The sequence below is a fragment of the Nelumbo lutea genome, chromosome 3 (assembly GCF_056320005.1).
Source record: "Nelumbo lutea isolate HS-2025 chromosome 3, American lotus-T2T, whole genome shotgun sequence".
Taxonomy (NCBI): domain Eukaryota; kingdom Viridiplantae; phylum Streptophyta; class Magnoliopsida; order Proteales; family Nelumbonaceae; genus Nelumbo; species Nelumbo lutea.
The window spans coordinates 51,984,653-52,007,851 of NC_142686.1; the positions used below are offsets into that span (position 1 = coordinate 51,984,653).

A 23,199-nucleotide genomic window follows, 5' to 3' on the forward strand; every position below is an offset into this window, starting at 1 on the left:
TTCGATCTAACTTGGAGAGAAGCCGCACTGGTTGCTACCCCATGGTGCTTGAGCTCAACCGGCCTGGTAACCTCGAGCTGATCCAACCTAGGGGCCTCGGGTTCGACCGGCCTAGCGACTTCAATGCTGAAAGTGCATTCCGTGACAAAGTCAGTTAAAGCTTGGGCCTTGATAGTAGTTCGCGGCTTGTATTGGAGGTCGTATTCGCTGAGCTCGATGGCCCACTTCGTCAACCTACCAAAGACCTTAGGCTTGAGCAAGACTTGCCTCAAAGGCTTGTTGGTGAGGACTGATGTGAATAAAAATTATCATATTCTTATCTCTGATATTCAGTCTTTTTACACTTAATTAACACTTAAATTTACTCATTATTCTTGTATTTTGATTCAGGGCAAGGAAAGAAGCCGTCAGAAAGAAGACAAGGCTAATCGGATGATTTTTCACAGTTTCGGGACCATTCAGTAATCTAGGTATAACTCTCATATCCGGACTCCGATTGGGCCGATTCAAGATTCAATGGAAAGATAAGAGAGAACTCTACAAATTTCATGTTTTTGGTTTTGACAGATTCGAACTAAATCGAGGTAAAATTCGGTCCTAAATTCGAAAAAAATCTATAGTTAAGCCCAGCTCACAACTGAAGCCCAATTCGCAGAAAAGCCTTGTAGCAGCCCTACTCGAATTCAAGAATCCAGAGTCTTCTCATATTTGAATTTCAAATGTAATTGTAGAAAGTTAAAGAAGATTGAGATCACTAGATAATAGATAAGATATGATAGGATTAATTTAGAACTAACCTGTATTATCCATTCTTGAGATAACTCCAAGTAGTTGTAACAGCCCCTCCCCCTAAAACTATATAAAGGGTTGGGTGGACCAGCTCCAGGCATTCAATCTCTCTCTGAAACAATCAAGAAGACAATCAAGAAAGCTTCAAGAAGGAGATTAGCAAGGCAAGAAGGCTTCAAGAAGGAGGTGGCGGCAAGGAGAAGACAAGATCTCAGCTCCAAGGGCGACATCATGAGTTCTTTCTTTCCTCTTGTTTGTCTTATTTGTAGCTAGGGCTGTGTAAAGCCTAACCATGACAATGAATTGATTTCTATTCTGATTTATCCAAGATTGTTATTTTCATTTAGTCTATGAGTTATTATGCATAATGCGATTTGGAGTTTGGCCACCTCTTAATTGATTGGGTTTATGTGAATGAATCGGGAGAGGAATTCATATAATGGACTGAATAATTCATGGTGTGAATTGAATGGTATATAGGGATATATATACATGATTCATCCGAATGTATAAGTTTTTCTTTGAACTTAATGCATTTCTATCTTGAGAACTCTAGTCGAAATATCAAAGGGTTACTTGACAGAAATAGATTTGATATATCTTGGGATAGAATATTAAATAAATTTAGAAAAACTTCAGCTTATGGAAATGATAAATAATCTTGGTTAATCTCATCCATTAATATTCATTGGAATGGTTAGGTGGACCAATGGTCCTAGTGATTTCAGTTAATCATTGCATATTTAGCTATTGATCATCCTTGCTTTTATTTTCTTTTTCTATTTTTAATTTTCAGTAGTTCTTATTGTAGGATCTGAATTTTGGTTGTCCAAATAATTAAGGAAGGTTGTAGTTCTAATACTTATTTTGTTAAATTCTCGTGGTAACGATATCTTTATACTACTTGATAACTAGTGCACTTGCTAAGGTTATAATCATAGCTATCAAGTTTTTGGCGTCGTTGCCAGGGATTTAATCCTAAAATAATATTAGAATTTGTTAACCTTGGTTAATTTGGATTTTACTCTTTATTTAATGTGTTCAAATTCTTGTTGTGTTCAGATTAGTTAGTGTATGACACGTACTAGAAGCGAAGAACTAGCAAAATTCGACCCTGAAATAGAAAGAACCCTTCATAATCTGCAAAGAGCCAACAAAAGCAAAGAAAGAAAGACGGTTGAACAAGGTGAACCAACAGAACAAGAGATGGCAGAAGCAAATCGAACTCTTTTGTACTATGCTTGTCCAACAATGGATGGGGCTACCTCTAGCATTTGCAAGCCAACAATCCAAGCCAATAATTTCGAGATCAAGCCTGCGATCATCCAAATGATTCAGACGAGTATTCAATTTAGTGGGTTGCCAAGTGATGATAATAATGCACATATTGTTAATTTCCTAGAAATATGCAATACATTTAAACATAATGGAGTTAGAAATGATGCTATTAGGCTTAGACTTTTTCCATTCTCATTACGTGATAGAGTTAAAGATTGGCTTAACTCACTCCTTGCAGGAAGCATCACCACTTGGAATGACTTGACCCAAAAATTTTTGGCTAAGTATTTTCCACCCTCTAAAACAGCAAAATTAATTAATGATATCCCAACTTTTGCTCAATTAGAGAGAGAATCCTTGTATGAGGCATGAGAATGATTTAAAGAGATGCTTAGGAAGTGTCCTCACCATGGGATACTAATTTGGCGTCAAATCCAAACTTTTTATAATGGTATTACCCCCTCTAATCGTTCCATTATTGATGCAGCTGTAGGATGTACTATCATGAGGAAAACGCCAGAGGAAGCTTATGATCTAGTGAAAGAAATGGTGTTAAATAGCTACCAATGGAATAATGATCGAATTGATCGAAGGAGAGTACACCATATCGATTCTTTTGTAGCTTTATCTGCTCAACTTGCTAGTCTGAATAAAAAATTAGATAATCTTAATGTTGCAGCAATAAATGCATCGTCTAGCAATCCATGTGATCTCTGTGGTCAATTAGAACATATTAACTTTGACTGTCCGTTAGGTAATCCTTTTGCTCCACATGAAAGTGTTAACTTTATTTCTCATGGTGGTAGGCTGAACTTCAACCCCTATTCGAACACATACAACCTAGGGTGGAGGAGTCATTCGAATTTTTCATGGAACTACAACCAACAAAAAGCGCCCATGGGATTTCAACAGCCACCCCCACAAGAAAAGAAGGGTAATTTAGAAGAAATGATTTTTAAGTTCATTAATGTTGCTGAAACAAAAATTCAAGAACATGAAAAAAGATTCTTAAGTCGAGAAGCATCAATTACGAACTTAGAAGTCCAAGTGGGGTAGATTGTGAATATATTGTCAGAAAGAAAAGAGGGATGATTGCCCAGCAATACGAAGAAGAATCCAAGGGAGCTCGGATAGGCTGACCTGGTCGTGCCCCCCGAGTTGGGTATTTTTTCTTCTTGCTGTCCCCCTAGGTTGAGGACTCAGCTTCCCTTTTTCTTTTTTCAGTGACCTGCTCACCCTTCTAGTTGATTGACCACCACGATTACAGTCTTGGGCCGATTGACCACCACGTGCCACTTGAACTCTTTGTGTGTGATGCCTCTCTTAGCCGCTGTGAGCCGAACTGTGGGGTCCGGGTCGGGTATCTGTAGACAAGCGTCATTGAACCGCTTGATGTAACTTCGGATAGATTCACCTTCCCTCTATACTGTGCCAAGGAGGCTCTCCTGGGTCCTTGGGCACCGCTTGCTGGTGACGAAGTGAGAAGTGAAGACTTGCACGAATTGCGCCCAACTTTTTATTGATCCGGGCACGAGGTTCCTGTACCATGTGCGGGCCACTCCTTTGAAAGTGGTGGAGAAAGCCACGCACATGCAGGACTCACTGGCCCTTGCCATGTGCATCTATGACTGAAAGGCGTCTACGTGATCATTTGGGTCAAACAATCCGTCATATTTATCCAGGGGAGATAGTTTGAAGTCCTTGGGCATTGGGACGACCAATAGTTCAGGAGACAAAGGGGATGGTACAAAGAGGAGAAGAGTGGCTTTTATTTCACCCGAGCTTACCTCTTTCTTACCCTTGAGCTCGGGCAGGTTGTGTGTTGTAGTTTGGCGAGCTCGGCGATGTCTCCGCTGCCTTTTTGTGGGCTCTGCATTGGTGCTGCTGGCTGGCCTCAGTATTGTCGGGCACAATTTTTGTAGGGAGGGGGACAGGGAGGGGGACAAACTACTGGTGATGGCTGCGGATAGAGGGATCTTGCCTGGAGTCTGCAGCCAGACCTCGAACTGATTCTCCCCAAGCGGGACCACGAACTCGGAAAGCTGCGGTGATGTGAGCCTGGTATGTTGGGACCCTCCCGACCTAACTACACGCGGCGAGGCAGGGGTGATTGGTCTTTCCTTCCTCCCGTGGGATGAGACTTAACTCTTGAGAGGATTCTGGGTTTGAGAGGTCTCTCCCCAGCAAGAAGGATGCTCTTTTTGACAACGAGGCTGGACTTGTTGCGCGGTCGGATGTTGAGGAGGAAGGGGATGATGGGTCTGAGGAAGCGGAGGAAACTACTGCTGATAGTGATGTTGAGAAACTTGGTGCAGCACTTGCTATTGATATAGTTGGAATTGTTGAATCTGTTGCATCTGAGTTTGCATGGCTCGCATGCACTGCACCAGGTCTTCAAGCTGGTTGGTCACATGAGAGACAAGGGAGGGTTCGGTGAAGGTTGTTCCAACCGTGAAAGGGAGTGGAGCGTTTACGGGTGCCATTGTCTGAGGCACGTTCAGAATGGGAACCCCATCCGCAAAGAGTGGAATGGTAAACTGTCCAATACACACCACTCGGACCTAGAGTTGCTCCCCGACGGTGTTCATTTCTGCACTGCATTTGGCGTTACTGGAGGAAGCCATGAAAACTGAAGTCTGTAAGTTTAGTGGAAGAAGGCCTTTTGAAGCGGTTCCCACATACGGCGCTAAATGATGGTGCGCAATCTGGTCACTCCTAGCTGGCAAAGGGCCACACTCCAAGCTGGCAACGGATGGTACCTGAGAAGAAGAAGAGAATGAAGAATTCCCGAGGAGCTCTCTCGGCGGGAACACTTCGATGCTTAAGTTAGAACTCTGAGAGAGAAGGTTAAAGAGAAGAAAGCTGGAGTACAGATAGCGCGAATGCCAAAAATTACATTTTCCCTCTGAGGGTTGGAGTTCTTATATAATGGTGCTCTGTCAAATCTGGCATAACTGCCTCTAGTTCTCTGTCACAACCATTACTTGCCAGGGCTGCACAGGTCACTATTGCAAGGTACGGCTCTGTCAAGCGGGGGACACCTCTCAGGTTTGGCAAGCACGACACCGCTTGGTGAGAGACGTGGGTGTAGGGCCCCAGGTTTGGCAGGTATGGTTGTCAGCTGGAGGTGCCTTACACTAAGCTACCCTGTGCCGAGCTGGAGGTGCCACACCGAATTTATTCTACCCGAGGTGACCTACTTAGGCCTATAGAAGCAAATTTATTAGAAGGCTCCCGAGCTCACCCCGAAGTGCCTTGAGCTCGGGAGATCCCTGTCTTGCAGTACCCTAGCTTGGGATGCTTGTAGAAGAATCTTAGCTCGGAGTATTCCCTTTTTGAGGAAAAGCTCGTGGCTCCTTTCTTTGGAGGAGCTCGGGGGCTCCTTTATTGATTGCGCTAAACTTTCACTTATGTTGAGTCACGCCCACGTGTCCCCCTAAGATGAGATCGTGACAAATCACCCTCTATCACTAACATTAGCCGAGCACCTTATGCCTGAACCACGAAACTAGAGGAAAGTGATGGGGTTAAAGGTTAGGCTCGGGCTAACCACCACATGGACAACCTTAGATTAGTGACACATGTTCTCATCAAGGATTGACAGATAGCTAAAGGGTAACGGTTAACCACCATGCAGACAACCTTGCCACGACCTCATTTGATTGTAACAACAATGTTGGTGCATGCCACGAGTCTTAGGTCGAGGGAACATGGCGAACATCAACTGAACCCACATTTTACCGAGGTAATACTAGTGTCCCCGAACTCCTCATCCTAGAATGTACCACTCATGCCCCAACACATGTCCCATTAACGAGGACCACAACAACACTCCCCGCCCAAAGGTAAAATCTTCTAGACACTCTCCTACTCTCAAGCTTCCTTGCTCTCCTGTTCTCTCAAGTTCTATAGCTTGCTTTGGCTATGACCAGTTCATCCCAAATAGCTCGGCGTAGCCAACCACTTCAGTCACTTGCCAACTTGAGCATCGGATAGGAAACCACCCCAGGGCCTCTGATTGTTGGTGTTCGTAGGTCGTCGGATTCAACACAGCTCATTTAGCTCATTGGGGCATTATTTGCTACTTGTCCACCTTAAATCAAACACATCAGCTTATATTTATCAATATACATATAAAGGTTTCGATTAATCAAAGCTTTTCATGTTTTACAGACGCATAGATTTTTCCAAATATGAATACCACAATGGGATTACCTTATTGCCACTAGCAGTCCTTGTATCAAATTTCCATACATGCACGCAAGATATTCGACTAAATTCCAAACAAATATCATTCTCCATTATTGTCTCATGGGCTTAAAATCTTGCTTCAACCTCATTGCTATCTAATGATGGACTTGAGCCCAATGTTTGTGCTTCCACCATCCCGCTTGATGACTACTCCACTGTCTGAAATGGAAGTCCCAAGAACAAAATGTAAATCAAACCCCTATCGTAATTCTTTCTCTTCTCATTTTAATTGCATTCTAATTGAATTTAAAACTAAAGAAATGTTATCTTAATTTGTGCATCTTATCTCAAGTGATAAGTCAAGTTTCGATCACAAAGTTCTTTCGCAACATGTAGGCCTTAGAGCATTCGTAGCATGCTTTTCACCATCTCATCTATCCACAAAGGTTTGCTGCTCAATCAAAGAGCTGTTACATAAGGAAAATCCCCCTATTTACAAGGAAACAACAATGAAGGAATATGTTACATACTACAGATCAAAAGGACTTGATGGAAACTCATCATTAATACATTTCAAGTATTGAATTTGGCGAAAGATATGAACTATGATATTTGGTTGCTCAAGGAGTACATGAAGAAAACTCTTGATAAATTTCTCATTTGGGAGATAGGTCTCCTTCCTAATCTAATCACTTGGTACTGGAATGTTGTCTTTGTAATTGAACCTGTGCACGTGTTTGTTGAATGTTTTGTTATTTCACAATTTATTTTTAAGGCCCTGTTCTTTTTAGGAAACACATTTACCTGGGTAAGTACTCATGTTCTTTTTTTGTTTAATTTATCCAGGTAAGTGAGCTTCCTTGCTTTCCCATGTTCTTTTGTAACACCTACTTTTCCTGGATAAGTTTGTTATCTTTTTCACCTCTTGCCAATTTTTTATCCTTTGAGCTTAAGTCCATGTGATACAAATCATACACATTGTGTCCCTTATTTCTATGATTTCCCCTCTTCTCCTTTTCTGCTATGGTTGTAGATGGATTGTCATAAGATTGGGGTGATTGGATGGAAACCAACCCATCTCTCACATTTTGTGTTCTCCGAATATAAACATGGATCCTGTATTCTGTGGTTCAAGGTTCAGCCATCAAGGAACCATAACATCATACAGATCTAGCTCTCACGTTTTTCAAACAACATAGAAAGCTGACATTCTTAAATTTATGTACCATGCAAACAACCAAATCATTTTCCATTCACTAAGTCTCAATCTCGGTATTTTCTTAATAACCAGAGAAAATCCTGGCCAGTGTTTGTTCAGCATATGGTCAGTAGGCCAAACTCTGTCTCACTTCCCTATACAGAATATTGCATAGGCATCATCTACAAACCTGTAAGAATAGGAAAAAAAACATAAATAGCTATATTGGTTTTCCCAATTGCAGAGTTTTCACTTAACAAGCTTAACAAATTCTAACCATATGAAACAAATCAACTTAACAGAAGACAAGGCTTGAAAATTAGGAACTGAATCAACTCTATTTTTGTGCTTTACTCAAGGAATGTGATTTTTTTTTAATACTAGTGAGAAACATAATAACCATATCTAGAGAAGGTAAAGTTGGAAGTAGAGATTCCTTTGAAATTCTTCTGATAATATGTCAATGGGAATATAAGTTATGTCAATTTAATTGTTTCTTGATGGCATTCCATGTTATCTGCGCAAGTTCAAGAAACTAATTGAGTCAAGCCATAGGCACACTCTTTGCCCTTCACACACCCACCCACTTGTCCATGCCCAAACATTCCCAAACATGAAACATGAAACAGTGGAAGCTCATAAAATAAGGTGCAAGCAGTTACTTTGTGAAGAAAATAAGGTGAAAGCTCATAAAATTGAGTAGTGAAACCAATGCTTGAATACATAATAAGGGCCCGCATATTTGAATATGATGCCACACTGCTGATAAATAGCACATTTTCATTTCCCTTCTCAATGTGTTGTGCAAGCCTTGCGGCTGCCACATACTCCCCTATGGTCCATGCATCATCAATAGTTTTAACATAAAAAAAAAATATATATATATATATATATATATATCAAGACAAATAAAATATAGAAAAACAAACTAAATAATTCTACTGTCAACGAACTAAATCATATAGTGAAGGTCATATGTAGCCAAGGAATATCACAAGGATCTGAAGCAAAGCAAGAAGAATATTGCTGATATGGATTACTAGATATACGAGGTTTCGACAGGTTCAAATCAATCATTCAAGGGGACATCTGAGGTTCCTGGCATCTCCGATTAAAGTTAGAAGCAAGAATGTCACATGTTTGTTGTCGAGAATCACTCCGCAATGGGACGCCCAGATCTGTAGCAATGGGATTATAAGTAGCAATCAAATTCTTCCTTTTCTTACTATTTTTTAAACTCTTTGATGTATAGTCCTACCAGCAACGAAAAGAGTAGATCTGAAACTAAAATCGATGACTGGGAATCTTGAAACAAGGGACTGCTATGAAATCGATGTATAGTGCTACATGAAGTGGGTCGCCATCGTGAGGATGAAAGGAAAACCATTGGGTAGTTGATTTCAGGCAAGAGTACTAAACTAAACAGGTGTGGCTATGAAAATAATAGTGACTGCTAGATCTAGATTGACAGCGGTAGATGTTGAGGATGATGTAGAGAGAGAGAGAGGGGGAGAGGAGAGAAGCGGAAGAAGAAAGAGAGAAAGAGATAGAGTTTATGGAGGTCACCGCTGCTGGAGAAAATGGGGTCACTGTAACTTTGGAGGAGAAGCTCTGAGGCACGTCTGAAGACACTATCTTGAGAACGTTATTTGCCCCCACAGTTTTACTGAGTTTGCTATTGGGTTACAAGTAAATTCGTTCTCAGGATACAACAGAGCCTGGCGAGAATGTAGCAGACCGGACTAAGAGAGAGAGAGAGTGAATTTCGAAATTGTGTGTTTTGGAGTCTGATTCATGCTCCTTAAATAATTTGTGAAGAGGTATGAAGAAAAGGTAGGTGTTGACTATTAACTTTGAATTGTGTCTCTTGATTACACCCGATCGAATCGTGACCGTTGATCTCATCAATGCACCAAAACAAAACCGCCCATCGCGAGTCACGCGGGTGCGAGCAAAGTGCACCTCATTGCGCCACACACATGTGTGCACGCGTGTTGCACAGTATCGAATTCTCATACTCTTCTCTACTAATTCTAAGAAGTGTAAATCAACTCCTATTAAAATACTGAAAACAAAACTTATAATTTTCCAATATAGGACAAGTTCAAAACTGAGTTTTGTAAGAGAAAAACTAATTTTTCAATCAAGTGTGCAGGTGCAATTTCTCATGTAATTGACCAATCAAATCCATTGGATTTAATCTCTAATGAGATTAAAATCCAACAATCGCCGTTGCAACTCCTCTATTCTCGTCATGAAGGCGATGAACTCTTCAACAGCAATGGTGAGTTTTGGAGAAGGAATAGTAGAAGGGGAGAAGATCTCAGACGGCAAATCTTTTAAGGGCAAATTTGACATTTTCATCTTTTCTCACTTGGGAAACCAAACATACCCAAGTATGGGTATCATTTACGCAGGTAAGTAATACCCCGGAAAATAAAATTTACCATAAGTCCCTCTTATTCTTGAAATACGAACGTGGGTAAATGGGTTTGACCAAACTTTCCCCCTTCATTTTATGAAAAACGAACGCGCCCTAAGTGTTTTTCTGATTATGGTGTCTAAGCAACCGCTTGTGCTTATATCATATTGTGTTAGACTTATATGCCCATGCAAAGGCATAAATAATATTGTGTATCTGTATCTCAATAAATTACTTGGTTTATTTCTTAGTCGTTTGTGATTGAATCGTTTATAATGGCACTCTTTTTCAGATGAAAAGTGTTGCTCAGTTTGCAGTAGAGAAAAATGTCAAAGAAGAAGAAGAAGAAGAGAAGAAGAAGAGATTTGAGAGGGAGAAAACTTGCTTGGCTCTAAAGCAGTAAAAAACCAGAGGTAATTTTCTTTTCCATAACAGACCATAGTTTCCAAACTTACAGTTGGATTTGATCTTCTTCATTCAGAGTTAATAGTTCATAAGTTGATTACTGAACCCAATTAATTACATTTAATTCAGCATTTACTCCCTGGTTAATAATAAATTTAGAATGTGGATTTGCTAAATTCAAGAAGTTCATTGGTCATATTCATTAATTTGGTATTGGAAATACATGAGTAACTAACTTGTTCACGAACTCAACTCATCTGTTTTTGGTAAATAATACTAATATAGCAAGTAGTTACATTTATTTTATATTCTCGATTCACCCTGTCTTTGAACTAATTCAGAGAAAGCCTGGAACTGGTTATAGTTCATAGGAAGGAAATTAGTATGTTGATGACCTAGTAACTGAGATGGTCATTTGTCATTCCACTGAAAATGGGAGGTGTGGGATCAAACCCACACAACTGGAATATGATGCTAATATGATAAGTGGACCTAACGTGCACCCTGCTTGTCCCCTCCAATTTTATGTTTGAGCTTCAAAAAGAGAGTGGGTATCATAGTCATCATGACAGAAAAAACTGACTATAGCTGCTATTTTTCACAAAATTAACGGAACAAAAGAAACTCTGTTCTTAAAACTTAAAGGAAATTAAAAGTAAAAGTGAAGCATATACAGAAACAAGATAAATGCTATGGGAATGTCAAATGTGCACCTATTAAGGTGTCTTGCAGTATACACAACTGAACTTCAACCTCCATCACCTCAGATTATTTCCTAAATGAGCATTGGATAGTTGCAACAACATAAGAGATCATAAGATATCCATCCTACGCATGATTTTGCTACAATTCCCCTAAAATGCTTATCAAATCCAAGATCTATATCTAGGCACTACATTGATTGCCCAACAAAAATGATATACTTTTCACTCCATCAAAGCTAGCTCACCTGGGTACATCATCAGACATGCTAATTTTCTAGAAATGTGAATTGTGCACCAGTAAGGGTTATTATCATCATTATGATCATTATCTAAGTCATGTTCCAACTATATCGTGTTGGCTACATGAATCCTGTTCCACCACTCCATCATGTTCTTCAGTAGTTGTGCGCCAACAAGGTCGCCTCACAGTAGTTACAAACTCCACTTCCACCATCACCTCAGGTTGGCTAACTCTGTAGCATCAAATGATTGTTTTCAGTTGTAACAACTGCATGAGTGACCACAAGATATCCATCCTATGCATTCCTCTATTACTCTGTCCCTGCAATGGTTCTGAAACTCAAGATCTGTAAAATAAAATAATAGAAAATTACAGGCACTAGGCAAGAAGCTCACCATTCGATTGGTGACCCATCTGCAGCTAAGGGATGGCATAAACATTATATAGAACAGATGATTTAACCATCTGATTAAGATCTAAAACTTGAATGGATAAACTAATCATTGATGATATTTAGGAAAAATCCATGCATGCAACAATAGGATTGCCCAATTTATCTTTTGTGTATAATGCCAACCAATTGATTTTGGGGATGGAAACAGGTTAAATCCACCCTGATCCTGATGAGATTGAACCTAAGCCCAACAGGTTAAAGTATGTCGTATGCATGTTTATTGTGTTTTATCAACCCGGTGACTTTCACTACTTCATAGGAGAATATTCTTGTCCAAATTAACAGTCTAATTTATTGCCCTTTATCTTTTCCTAGTTAGATAGTAATATACAATTTACAGAGGGAAAACGTGCATGTAAAAATAGGATGATTTGTAACTAATTTGTACCTTGGTGAAGATAACCAACTTAAATGTTAAGTTACTACAATACCCTCTAATTATGTATCCTATTAATTGGGTTGGATAAACAAATCCAGTGAAGGATTATCACATTCACTGATGTTTACCATCTGGGTGAATATGCTAATCCTTCACTGAACTTGTTTGGTGGAGCATAGAATACAGATCTTGGGAGTGATGGACTGCATACAGATCTAACCTGTCTTTTTTTTGCACAAATTAACTGCTTTGTACTCAAGCCATGTTCTAATACTTGTTTTTTCGAGGTTACCATCAAACCAAACAATGATCCCCATACACAAATATGTCTATGTGTGTGTAGTACCCCAATATGTCTCCAAACAACACAGGAATCTTCAATGTGGAAAGATACGAAAGGTCCAGAGGGTGTCCCCCTATTCCTCTTGCCACCCTCTACTTATGGGGGAAGATTCATTCCAAAAACATACATCCACAGTAGAGAAGGGGAGAGGTGTCCTACTAGTGTCCCTCACTATGGTGTCGCCTGCCTCTCTTGGATGGTTGTTAATAGATGATGACCCTTTTGTTTCTCTTTTGTTCATACACTTAGGGCTTAGTGTGAGGATAAATTCTACCTATGCACTGGTTATTATTGCCTGACCCATCATGTTTTCTGTAATCTGAATAAACAAATCAGCTCTAGGTAGGGTAAAGAAAATACCAACAGGTTTTTATGTAAAGAAAACCATCATCATCTAAGTCTTATATGGAGTTGGATACATAAATCCTGTTTCACCATTCTTTTATATGTAATGAAAATCATATCATTTTTATTATAATAACATTTGAACTAATGTTTTCGTCATCCAAAATGGAGATATATCTGACAAAAATAAAAGACCATTAACCAATACTGGCCCTGGCTGTCTGGGATCTTGGGAGTGGTGGATTGGATTTGGACCTAGCCTTTGCCATTGTTTTCATGAATCGGCAACTCACAAACTCAAACCCATGTTGCCATTCTTCTCAGGTCCAAGATTTTACCATTTCACCAAGAAATGGCCTCTATTATAGATACCAAAAATAAAAGGAAAAAAAGAAAAAGGAAGATGGGCATTTCCGGAATGTTGTACAATGATTTTATTTCTTGAAATCTTCAAATGATTTAGTTTCTATTTTTAATAGTATTCTTATATTTCTTTATAACTAACCTATGAACTCAAATGCTTGAAAAAGAAAATAAATCATTTCACTCCATGTGGTTTCCAATGAACCCCTTAGAGAGAGATTTCCTCAAGCTCTGAGAAATCTAGGAGTTGATATGCAATCAGAATTATACCTCAACAACAAAGCATGCACTCGTCTTTTCATCATGAGCTTCCATTAAACCTTTCAATATTGTTAGACCCAAGCTTCTAATAGCCTCAGCTATCTCAAGAAAATGGTTGTTTTCCTCACACAAAATCTACAGAGTTTGTCCAGAATACTTTGTATTAGAGAAAAAAAATGGAAAATTCTGGGAAATTTATTTATATTTGGCAAGTACAAACCTCAATAAGCATTTGTCCATTCATGTTAAGATTCTCCACTATTATTGGACAAGTTTTTATCTGGTTTCCTACTTCTAGATTGCAACTTGAATTGTACTCATGATTATAGGATCCTAGTAGATCCATTCTCTTGCACTGCAACTACAGATTGAGAAATAAGATGTTAGTTCCATTGCAGACAATTACAAATAAAATTAAAAGTTTCTTTTCCTAGTGCAAGCTACAATGAATGTGAATTTTGAGCTAACAGATGATGTCTTAGATTATAAGATTAGAGATTCAATAATATAAGCCATGCAATATTGGAAACTGTGTAATTTATTGTACCAGTGTGAACTTGTCTTACACTGTTGGTCACAAGCCTAGATAAAGGAGGGTTGTGTCAGGTTGGAAGCTGGGATTAAACCTTTTTCCAAACTCTAAATGAACATGAATCCTGAATTGTCATTTTTTGTTGATGAGTGGAAACTACACAATTAGTAATTACCCCTATTTTGAGTACCTAGAAATAGCAGTAATCAAAAGTTTTGTGGAACATACTCAGGATGTCAAATAATTAGGTTTGGAGAACTGAAAATCAAGAATGGACCCAATCCAGGCAAACACAAAGAGATAAATGGCCACGATTATAATTTACCACACCAATAGAGAAAATTTATTTCCAATTATGTTTTTCTTTTCCCAAGTGATGTTAACTATTTCTATTAACAGGTTCCTCAAACACCAAACAGTAGCCATATTCAGTTCAACAACTGAACCAGGGAGGAATGGAATAAATAGAAATGCTTACCTTTGATTGAGCACATTTCCTTAGCTTGTCAGCATGTTTAGTGACACTCTGAAGAAAGAGAATGTGCTTGATTGTACGCTCCAGCAGTGTATCATTACTGCACTGTGCAACCATTTCTTGTTTTTCAGTTTCATGAGAATGAGAATCATTTGCAAGCCTCATTTATCAAAAACTCAATCTGATACTAGCCATGGAATACTTACCTTGGACCCATTAGGCACAAGCTCTCTCAGCTCCTTAACACGATCCTGGATCAGTTGTCTGTCCCTTGGCCTAGGCCTACAAATTTGACCATGTATAGCCTTATTTTTATTGACTTTTGGTTGTTCTACACTCCTCTCCATTTTCTGGCTGCATTTACTGAATTTTGTTAATGATAATTCCCTTTGAGTCCTCACAACAGTTGATTCTGTTGAATTCCGTGTACATGCCAAGCTGTAAAGTGAATCCTTCTCGTGAGAGGATTCAGCTAGTCCACCTGAATTATGAGTATTCTCAATATGGGAACACAACTCTGTTATTTTTTCTGTTGGTCCTAGTGAATCTTCTGACTTACAGAACTCAATCTTAACAATGTCAGTACCTTGCCAAGCATTTGCTACAACTGCTTCTAGAAGATTCTCTGATCCATTCTCTAGTATAAACTGGCTATTGCCCATACCCTCCTGGAACTGAACGGGTGTTCCAGTTTCTTCCCCCTCAATCTCATTCCGAGGAGAACACCATTGCTCTCTCCTAAAAGCCGGTCCAAGGGCTTCATCCAGCTCACAGACAGTAGAGAACCTAAGTGAATTGTTGTCAGTGTCCATGCAATTGATCTCAGCTCTGAAGTCCGTGTTCTGCTCCAAGCCTTCTGATGGTCCAGGAAAGTGAAACCCCTCATTCTGAAGATAGACTCCGATGCACGTTTCTGTATATGATGATGCAGGGTTAAAGAGATCTGGATGCAAGAAGGGGCAATCTTCTCCATACTTAGTTAAGGGATTCATAGTATTTATTATTGCATTCTCTTTGAGTAAATTTTGTAACTCTGGTTCATCTTTTTCTATTTGGCAAACAAAATCCTTCCAGCAATTAGTTCTCTCTCTGCACTTTTTGCACTCGAGCAGTTGCATATGTATCTCTTTTTGGTTCTCCAAACTAAAGATTCTAGACCTTGCATAAAGAAACTGAGCTCTCTCATCACTGCTCAATGTGGGAGATTCAACCCCTATGTGTTCAACTGTGTTAACTTCCTTGTTGCCATTAAGATCAGGCAGTGGAACAGCAACATGATGGAAGTTATTATGCCTTCCAATAGATGGCAAAAGGTTAGACTGAAAATCTGGGCTTCTGTTGCTCTTGTCTTTATCTACTCTGTCTAGCCACTGATTTACGATACCTAAATCTGAACTTTTTGCTGATACCTCTGACTGGAAAGACATCCATATCAGATGCTTATATATACAAGAACAAAATTTTCAAAATAAAACAGAGGAAACTTACTGGACATAAGGTGATCATCTTTATATTTTGCATTTGCTTGGACACAAATTCCATGGAGAAATTTTGAAGTGGAGAAAATACATCCTTGATATGGTTTACTAACTTCAAGTCCTCATTGACCTGATCCTCACACAAGTAAAGGAGCAATGAGAATGCAATAGTAGGTTTGAGAAAAATACATGAGTTTATAATTTGCATGTAAAATAAATTCATAAGATGGAAAAAAGGATTTAGAAAGAACTGAAGTATCACTTGTGAAGTGGTGATATAAGTTGGTGCATATATGTTTTATATAAAATTTCTCATATAAATATATAGTACTTTTTACATCTCTAATTTTATATGCACTCTATGTTTTCTTCTAAAACAATGCCGGCTTAAGAGACTTAAGCTCGCATCTTTACACCTGATGCAACTATGTGGTTCTAGCACCTTAGCTCATGCCATTGCCTTTTAAATACTGGTTTATAATCAATGACATACTCAGAAATACTAATGCAAGTAAAACTTAACAATTTTCTTACTATATTTAAAGATCCAAGTTGTATCACTCCATGTGGAACAACAGCTACAGCAGCAATGGTCTGCACAACAGGAAGGAAATCCCTTTTATTCACCAACAAAACAAATTTAAGAATAATTTATTGAAATAATGCGACTTACAGAGATGTAGAAGAAAGAATACTGCATACAGTGCATGGGTGATATTTAACTCACCGAATCCTAAACACACAAGGAGATGCCTAGGTTCTGCATCAATCTTGCAGAAACCAATCTTTAGTATCAATTGTTGGACATCCCCTGGATCATCCATTCCCCTAAGTTAAAAAAAAAATATGGGGAATTTCTAACCATTGAATTCAGCCATTTCATATTGACAGCCAAAACATTAATTATTTGAGTCCTACATATGTGGACATAAATACCCAAATGTAACACCGATACCACCTCCATGCCTGGAAAAATCATGCAGTATGAATAGTTCCATCCTCCTGAGAATTAATGCATTTTGCCATATTTATTTTGGATCCTCATACATTTATATTTTGTTACCACTCAGAAGAACCAAATCCATTAGATGGTTCAAGTTGTTGTTAGTAACATGAGATATGTTATACTCAACCCCCATTGATGGGTCTGGATTTCCATAGTCTAAATTTAGCTCTTTCTTCCATGATGCAAAGGGTTACTATTGGCATGCTAATTCAAACTACACACGTATATCTAATCAACTAACATATAGGAATTGTGAGGTACTAGGCTAATTTCGTCTGGAAGATGTGCTGTTTCTTGTCTTCTGTCTAGCTTTTCTGTAGTTTTTGGGAGCTTCGTTTTAGTTGGGCCTAGGCCCGGTTTGGCTTGGATTGGGTCTAGTCCTTTTGTGGGGTTTGGCTTTGTTTAGTGTTGTGCGTGGTCTGTTCTGCAGCTCCACCTTTGTTGTGCCTGGAGTTGGTTCTGTTTATTTTTTGGTTCTCTTTTAGAGGCAGTACTGTCTTGCCTCCCTTCCTATATATACAACTTGTGTGCTTTGTTTTTCTCTTCTTTCGATAAATTACCTTACCGTTATCACAAAAAAAAAAAAAAAAATGTGAGGTACTGGCATCATTGGTGGTGGCGAATTGAAGTTTCAATGAAACTTGTGATGATCCAACTGTCTGTTTATCTATACTATCATATAAGAATATGATTATATGAGTCAAATGTTAAAAGAAAAGAGAGATAGAAAACATACCCTAATGCCAGCTGCAAATTGAATTTGCCACCCATCACAGTACTGGGGAATACAAAAATGAAGAAATAAGAATAGTGATAGAATAATGTATAAAGAACTATAAATACCATCAGTTTATGATGGAAACTAAAATACACCTGAAACCTTTATTATATGCTCAGAAAGGAACTCCCTCACCTCAGAGGATAGCCAAGAACTAGATGCATAAATATCTGAAAATATCCAGTGATGCTTTCCAGTAAGTGCCACTTGACCTATAATCCTTCTCAAGAAAGAAATAAATGAATATAAAACAACCAAATATGCTATTTATTCTGATAGATATAGATTTGAATAACAGAACCAAAAACAGAATGAGAGTGATACAACAATACAAAAGCAAGAGCATAAAAATTCATAAATTGGATTTACTTTATACCAGTTGATTTCCATCATAAAACCTTTCAAGGATACTCATATCATGAGTTCTAGATATCATACCCTTCTCCTAGAGAATATACAAGATGTGACATCTTTGCCAGGGCTAATTCAATCAGGTCTTGGAGATGGTATCCATCATTCATGCTCATAAGAGTATCTCTAGAGCACATATTCTCTGAAGGATCAGGTAGCTCGTTGTGATCATAATAAGCACCCTCCAAAATCAACATCCTGAAATTAAGATAAATGCCCAGAAAACCAAATTAAAGAAGGAAACAAATTAACTTCAGACCAGTATGTGTTAACTAATTTGATATAGTTAAAATGCACTAGCACTAGTGATGTTTATCCTCAGACAATTTGAATTTCTAATAAGCGATGTTTATCCTTTCAACATAGCAATTGGTTAATTATGTTTAGAAATTTGCCTTGGCCAATCTTGAAATACTTAAAGAGTTAAACTGGGAATGGTTTCTAATTATTTACATTCTCCAAGTGAAAACTTAGTTCCCACTAGACCTGTTCATGGGCCGGGTGGCCCGACGGGCCGGCCTGGCCCCCAGACGGGCTTGAACATGTTTATAGGCACGCGGGCTTAAACTCGGGCCAAAAAGCCCGGCCCGCAATAAATTCGAGCCGGGCTCGAGTTTTGTCAAAATAGCCCGGCCCAACCTAAAATTAGACTTAAAATGGGTTATGTGATTATGTCCATTTGAATAAGTTTTTTGATTTAAGAATGTGAAACAGTGTTTTAAAACGTAAAAGAAAAGGAAAAAACCCATCTTTTATGCCCATTGTTCATTTAAATAGGAAAAAAAAACATATGAATTTTTAATTCTAATTTGAATAGGGAAAATTATAATTTTTTTTATTAGATCGAGTTTCGGGCTTGGGCTCGGGCCTAGCATATTTCCATTAATGATGAGTAAAAGCCCGGCCCGGCCCGACCCATGAACAGGTCTAATTCCCACACATGCTGAATGAACCACTCCTGCAAACTGAGTCGACTAGGACAGTTGGACCCATTTCTATTCAACCAACAAGTTTACACTTCTTTCTAGACCCGAAGGCAGTTCAGCAGATGCAACAAGGAAAGAAATTAAAAAAAAAAAAAAAAAAAAAAAACTACTCAAAGAAACACAACACACAACACAGCCTTGCAAAATTGTGATTATCACGAACAAACCCCACTACGTTTGTTGTTCTTATGCACCCAAAAGGCACCCTAGTCTTGTAATTTTCATTCAGGTCTTTATGGCCGACAATAATCCAAAGACATTGACAAACGGGTAAAGTAAAGAAGGCGCCAACTGACTCACTTTGTAAGGTCTTTGTATGGTTGTAAGGGGGACTTGGCTTCTCCCTTGTATAAGTGGCATCTTATTTCCTCAAGAAAAGTGGTTATTTTCATTCTCAAACAAAACTTTCTTCCTCTTTACGTACCTCCACTCTCAAAACAATTATGTTTGGTTTGAAGGAAAATGTAAGAAAAGGTAAGGAAATCTATACAAGATTTGTAAAGATTTCCCTACCTTTTCCTACTTTAGTGGCAGTTAATTCCACTAAAAAAAAAAAAAACACAAAAAACCCATTTCAAATGATATAGAATCTATAAAGTGGATTATTATTTAGAAATAAAAATTGACTTAATCTTTCAGGTTAAAAAAAATCTATACATAAAAAATCAAATAAATTAATAACCTACATTTATTAAACAAAATTTATCAAAATACATAAATAAAGAAATCGGAATACTGACCCCGCACTTATACGGGGTCATGATTATCTAGTGAGAAAATTAAAAAAAAAAAAAAACAAAACGAAAGGAAAGGAAAAGAAAACTTACGTGCGAGCTCTAGGTATAAGCTTCCAAAAGATGGCGTATTTCCATTCTGTTTTGAAACAAAGATTTCTGAGAGTTCGCTGCAAGTGAGAATCCATCTTTTCGCTGATCAAAACTCTAACACCCCTACTAACTTCCCAGGGTTAATCCTCAATAACCCTCTAAAGTTTCTAAGCTTCAGCTCTTTAACTGCCTCTGTAAGAACCTCTTCCCCCCTGTTTCCTTCGCAAACCAGCTCGCTATTTTACGGGTGGTCCGACTGTAGAAAGCAGCAAGTGGTCCATCCCCCCCCCCCTCTCTCTCTCTCTCTCTCTCTTTAACCCCTCACTAAAGATTCCCAAGACTCAAACGAATTTAAAATATTGGGAATCTAATTAACAATCACTAGAAAATCAAGTTAGTAAGATCGTGACGAAAACGAAAATGGTGCTCGAAGAAAAAGCTTTAAGCAGATTGAATTCGCCAAAGAAAAATAAGTCGTAGACTTGAGAGACAAGACCATGTTGCTGCCTTTCAACTTTTCGGGTCCACGACTTCAACAGCAAACGTTTCCTCTTCACCACAATATTGAGGTTTAATCTCTAGCTTCTACAAGAACAAATCAGAACTTGTTTGCAACTGCTAGACCAAACTTTGGCGGGAGCACTTTCTAAAGAACCGTTCAGCATTTCAGATTCATGAACTGCGTCTGCATTTGCAATGCAGTTGCAGCCATTTCTATACAAAACTATTGCGCTCAGCTTAATTATATTATAGAGAATTCAAGCTTGAGAAGAAAGAAAGAAAAGAGCAAAAGATTTGACGTTGGCCTTGGAGTTGATGAAAGAAAGGCTTCATAGTTTATATAGAGAAGTTGCTCCTGTTACTCTATACCACTCTCGATATGTATACGTTTTCAAAATTTTCTTTTTCGTTGTTACCTTTACTCTATACAACTCTCGATGTTTATACGCCACCGCTCTCTCTCCCTCTAAAAGAATGGACAAATTTCGCAACTTCAAGGACATATTTCGTTATTACCGTTACACTTGTATTGGCTGTTGGTAAAAACTAAAAACCATAATAAAGGACCATATTTCAAGAGTATTGAAATATTTTTTAAGAATATTGAAAAATATGTTAACAAATTAGACGGGACAGAGGGAAAAGGCGAAAGGATTAGTTAAAAAAAAAAAGATATATAAATATTGTGAGGATATGCATGATGGATATTGCTAACACTGGGGTTTATACTATTATATAGAAGTGTAGGGATATCATATTTAATTCAAAAGCTTATGTTATTAGGTTGTTGGTTAATCCCTGCATATAATTTGCATTTATAAACTTTTTCAAATTATTAAAATATATTTAAAAGTAATCATATTTTTAAAACCTGTACCATTTATATATCATTTTTACATATTTGAATAATTTAGGGTTAACTTAAAAAATTTTAATCAAAATCTAAAAAAATATATATACATATAAAACACATAACATACATGTACCTATTTAAAAAATATGGTTGGAAGTGTATACCTAGCTAATAGCCACTTTTTTTTCATCAGTAACAACTCTAGAACAACCAATATCTCCTGTACTATACATTTACTATATGTGACACCATTAACAATATTAGGGTTTCATGATTCTTTCTGGAGCATAGGTGAGCTAATTAAGGTCTGATGGAAATGCCAATATTAATGGCCATCAAGATGATGTCTTAGTGAAAGGTTGTCTCTCATCTACCTATCATCTATTACATCTCTTTCCCTATCCATGAAATGAAATTTGCTGTCCTATGCTTCCTATATTTCCTTATGCAATGATGCTGGTAGTAAAAGGTGACACCACTCAATTCACATTGCCTCATAGGGCTTTCATTTATTCTAGCTAGCCTCAATATCTAAGTTTCTGATCCCCTTCGGTACGTACCATGAACTATCAGCTAATCAATGTCCACAGAGTGGCAGCCAAAGGATTGAACATGACAACACAAATGGTGTGATGATCAGGCCAGTCTGGCGAACAATATGCTGCCCCGTATTATAAAAAAAACTCCTTCCTTTCTTTAAATCCATTCACACTCATCCAGGATCTCTAAGAAACTGATACAACTCTGCAAGCTTTCATGGCATGTCTGTCCACTAATCTTTTGGGGGCATTCTTTTTATGGATTTTGAGAGGTGAAAAAGTTGGTCAATCGATTTTGGTTTCCATTGACCAAGAATCCCATGCTCATTTTTTCAGATTAATGTGAGGACCAAGAAAAGTTTATTTTTCTAGGTATTAGTTGCCCATGTAACAAAAGAACATGGATTTTTAATAATGGATTTTTATGACTAAAATGATCATTACCTTATTTACCTGAGAAATAAAAGAACATGGATAAATGCACTTACCTGTGCAAGCGTTTTCTAGGAAAAACTTACCCAAGTAATTGCGTTTACTTGGATAAGTAATTTAACGAAAAGCGAATAGGGCCTTTATGTACCTCGCCAATGCAACAATGTCTTTTGAGATCCATGTTTCCCATGAGGGAATGATATTTTCACTCTATGGACCTGTTCATTTTTTGGATTTTGAGAGGGAGGAAGTATGGGATTTTGATTCTCATTGATCGAGATAAACATATTCTTTTTTTTTTCAAATTTATATGGGATTCACAGAAAATTCATTTTCCTTGGTATACCTATTTCCAAAGTGGATAACTAATTCACTTTCCCACCTAGGGAGAAAGTTGGCAACACCGGATGGAACAAAATTATCCTTTTTAAAAATGGTTTTTTATAGTTAAAACAGCCATTTTCTTATTTACCTCAGAAATAAAAAACTTCCCGAAAAATGAATGAAACATATAAATAATTAATTTTTTCTCCATTTTTGCACCTTTTCATTGTTATTAATTAGCATGAAAGGTGGAGAAACAAGCTTAGTTGTTTATTGCTCAAAGCAAACTTTTATATTGTAAGAAGAAAAATAGTGCAATAACAATAGACAAAAACGGGAAAATCAAAGAATACTTTGTTGATGGTACATGCTTAACAGGATTTCCACTCAAAACTAAGCAAGTTGAAGACGCTAAAAAGTTAACTAATGGATTTATTACATATTAAATTAAATTTTCATTTATGAGTCATATTCTAATATTTACATCTCTATAGTCGATGAATTGAATGCATATACTTATTCAATTGTGAGACCAATTTTCCACACACAAGCAAGCAAAAAAATAATAATAATAAAGCTTTTACAACTATAAAGTTATAATATTAATAGCATCAAGTATTGTTTCTCCAAAGTTTCCCATGTGCTTTGGTCTTTTTTTTTTTTTGCTAAGGAATATATAACTGT

At 37.8% G+C, this 23,199-nt stretch overlaps 1 protein-coding gene and 1 non-coding gene across 4 annotated transcripts; both read right to left on the minus strand.

The window, feature by feature from the left end:
- Positions 1-2,376: 2,376 nt before the first annotated feature.
- On the minus strand, positions 2,377-2,483 carry LOC148864951 (small nucleolar RNA R71). The gene has a single exon (XR_016112120.1). It is a non-coding gene; the product is annotated as a small nucleolar RNA R71 (small nucleolar RNA).
- Positions 2,484-11,033: 8,550 nt separating this feature from the next.
- Positions 11,034-20,133, minus strand: LOC148864952 (transcription factor EMB1444-like). 3 transcript variants are annotated; one of them, XM_088977723.1, is made up of 11 exons: positions 19,867-20,133; positions 18,081-18,251; positions 17,778-17,862; positions 17,601-17,642; positions 16,393-16,452; positions 15,869-15,988; positions 14,587-15,795; positions 14,384-14,485; positions 13,594-13,734; positions 13,383-13,508; positions 11,034-11,460 (listed from the first exon to the last, which is right to left on the minus strand). In XM_088977723.1, the coding sequence occupies exons 1-11, from the start codon at positions 19,959-19,961 to the stop codon at positions 11,455-11,457; spliced, it is 2,157 nt and encodes a 718-aa protein (XP_088833849.1). In that variant the 5' UTR covers positions 19,962-20,133; the 3' UTR covers positions 11,034-11,454. The 3 variants fall into 3 exon arrangements, with proteins under 3 accessions (XP_088833849.1, XP_088833848.1, XP_088833850.1); XM_088977722.1 differs by having other exon boundaries at positions 11,034-11,549; XM_088977724.1 differs by lacking the exons at positions 13,383-13,508; positions 13,594-13,734 and having other exon boundaries at positions 11,034-11,549.
- Between the last annotated feature and the right edge of the window lie 3,066 nt (positions 20,134-23,199).

Bases quoted from the DNA above. Each gene is read 5' to 3' on its own strand.
- LOC148864952 (XM_088977722.1), bottom strand. From the start codon at position 19,961: ATGGATTCTCACTTGCAGCGAACTCTCAGAAATCTTTGTTTCAAAACA. The intron at 15,989-16,392 runs GTAAGAAAATTG...TGTGAGGATCAG, and splicing joins AACTTGGATCTTTAAATATA to GTCAATGAGGACTTGAAGTT. The intron at 13,735-14,383 runs GTAAGCATTTCT...CTCAATCTGTAG, and splicing joins GGAAATGTGCTCAATCAAAG to TTGCAGTGCAAGAGAATGGA.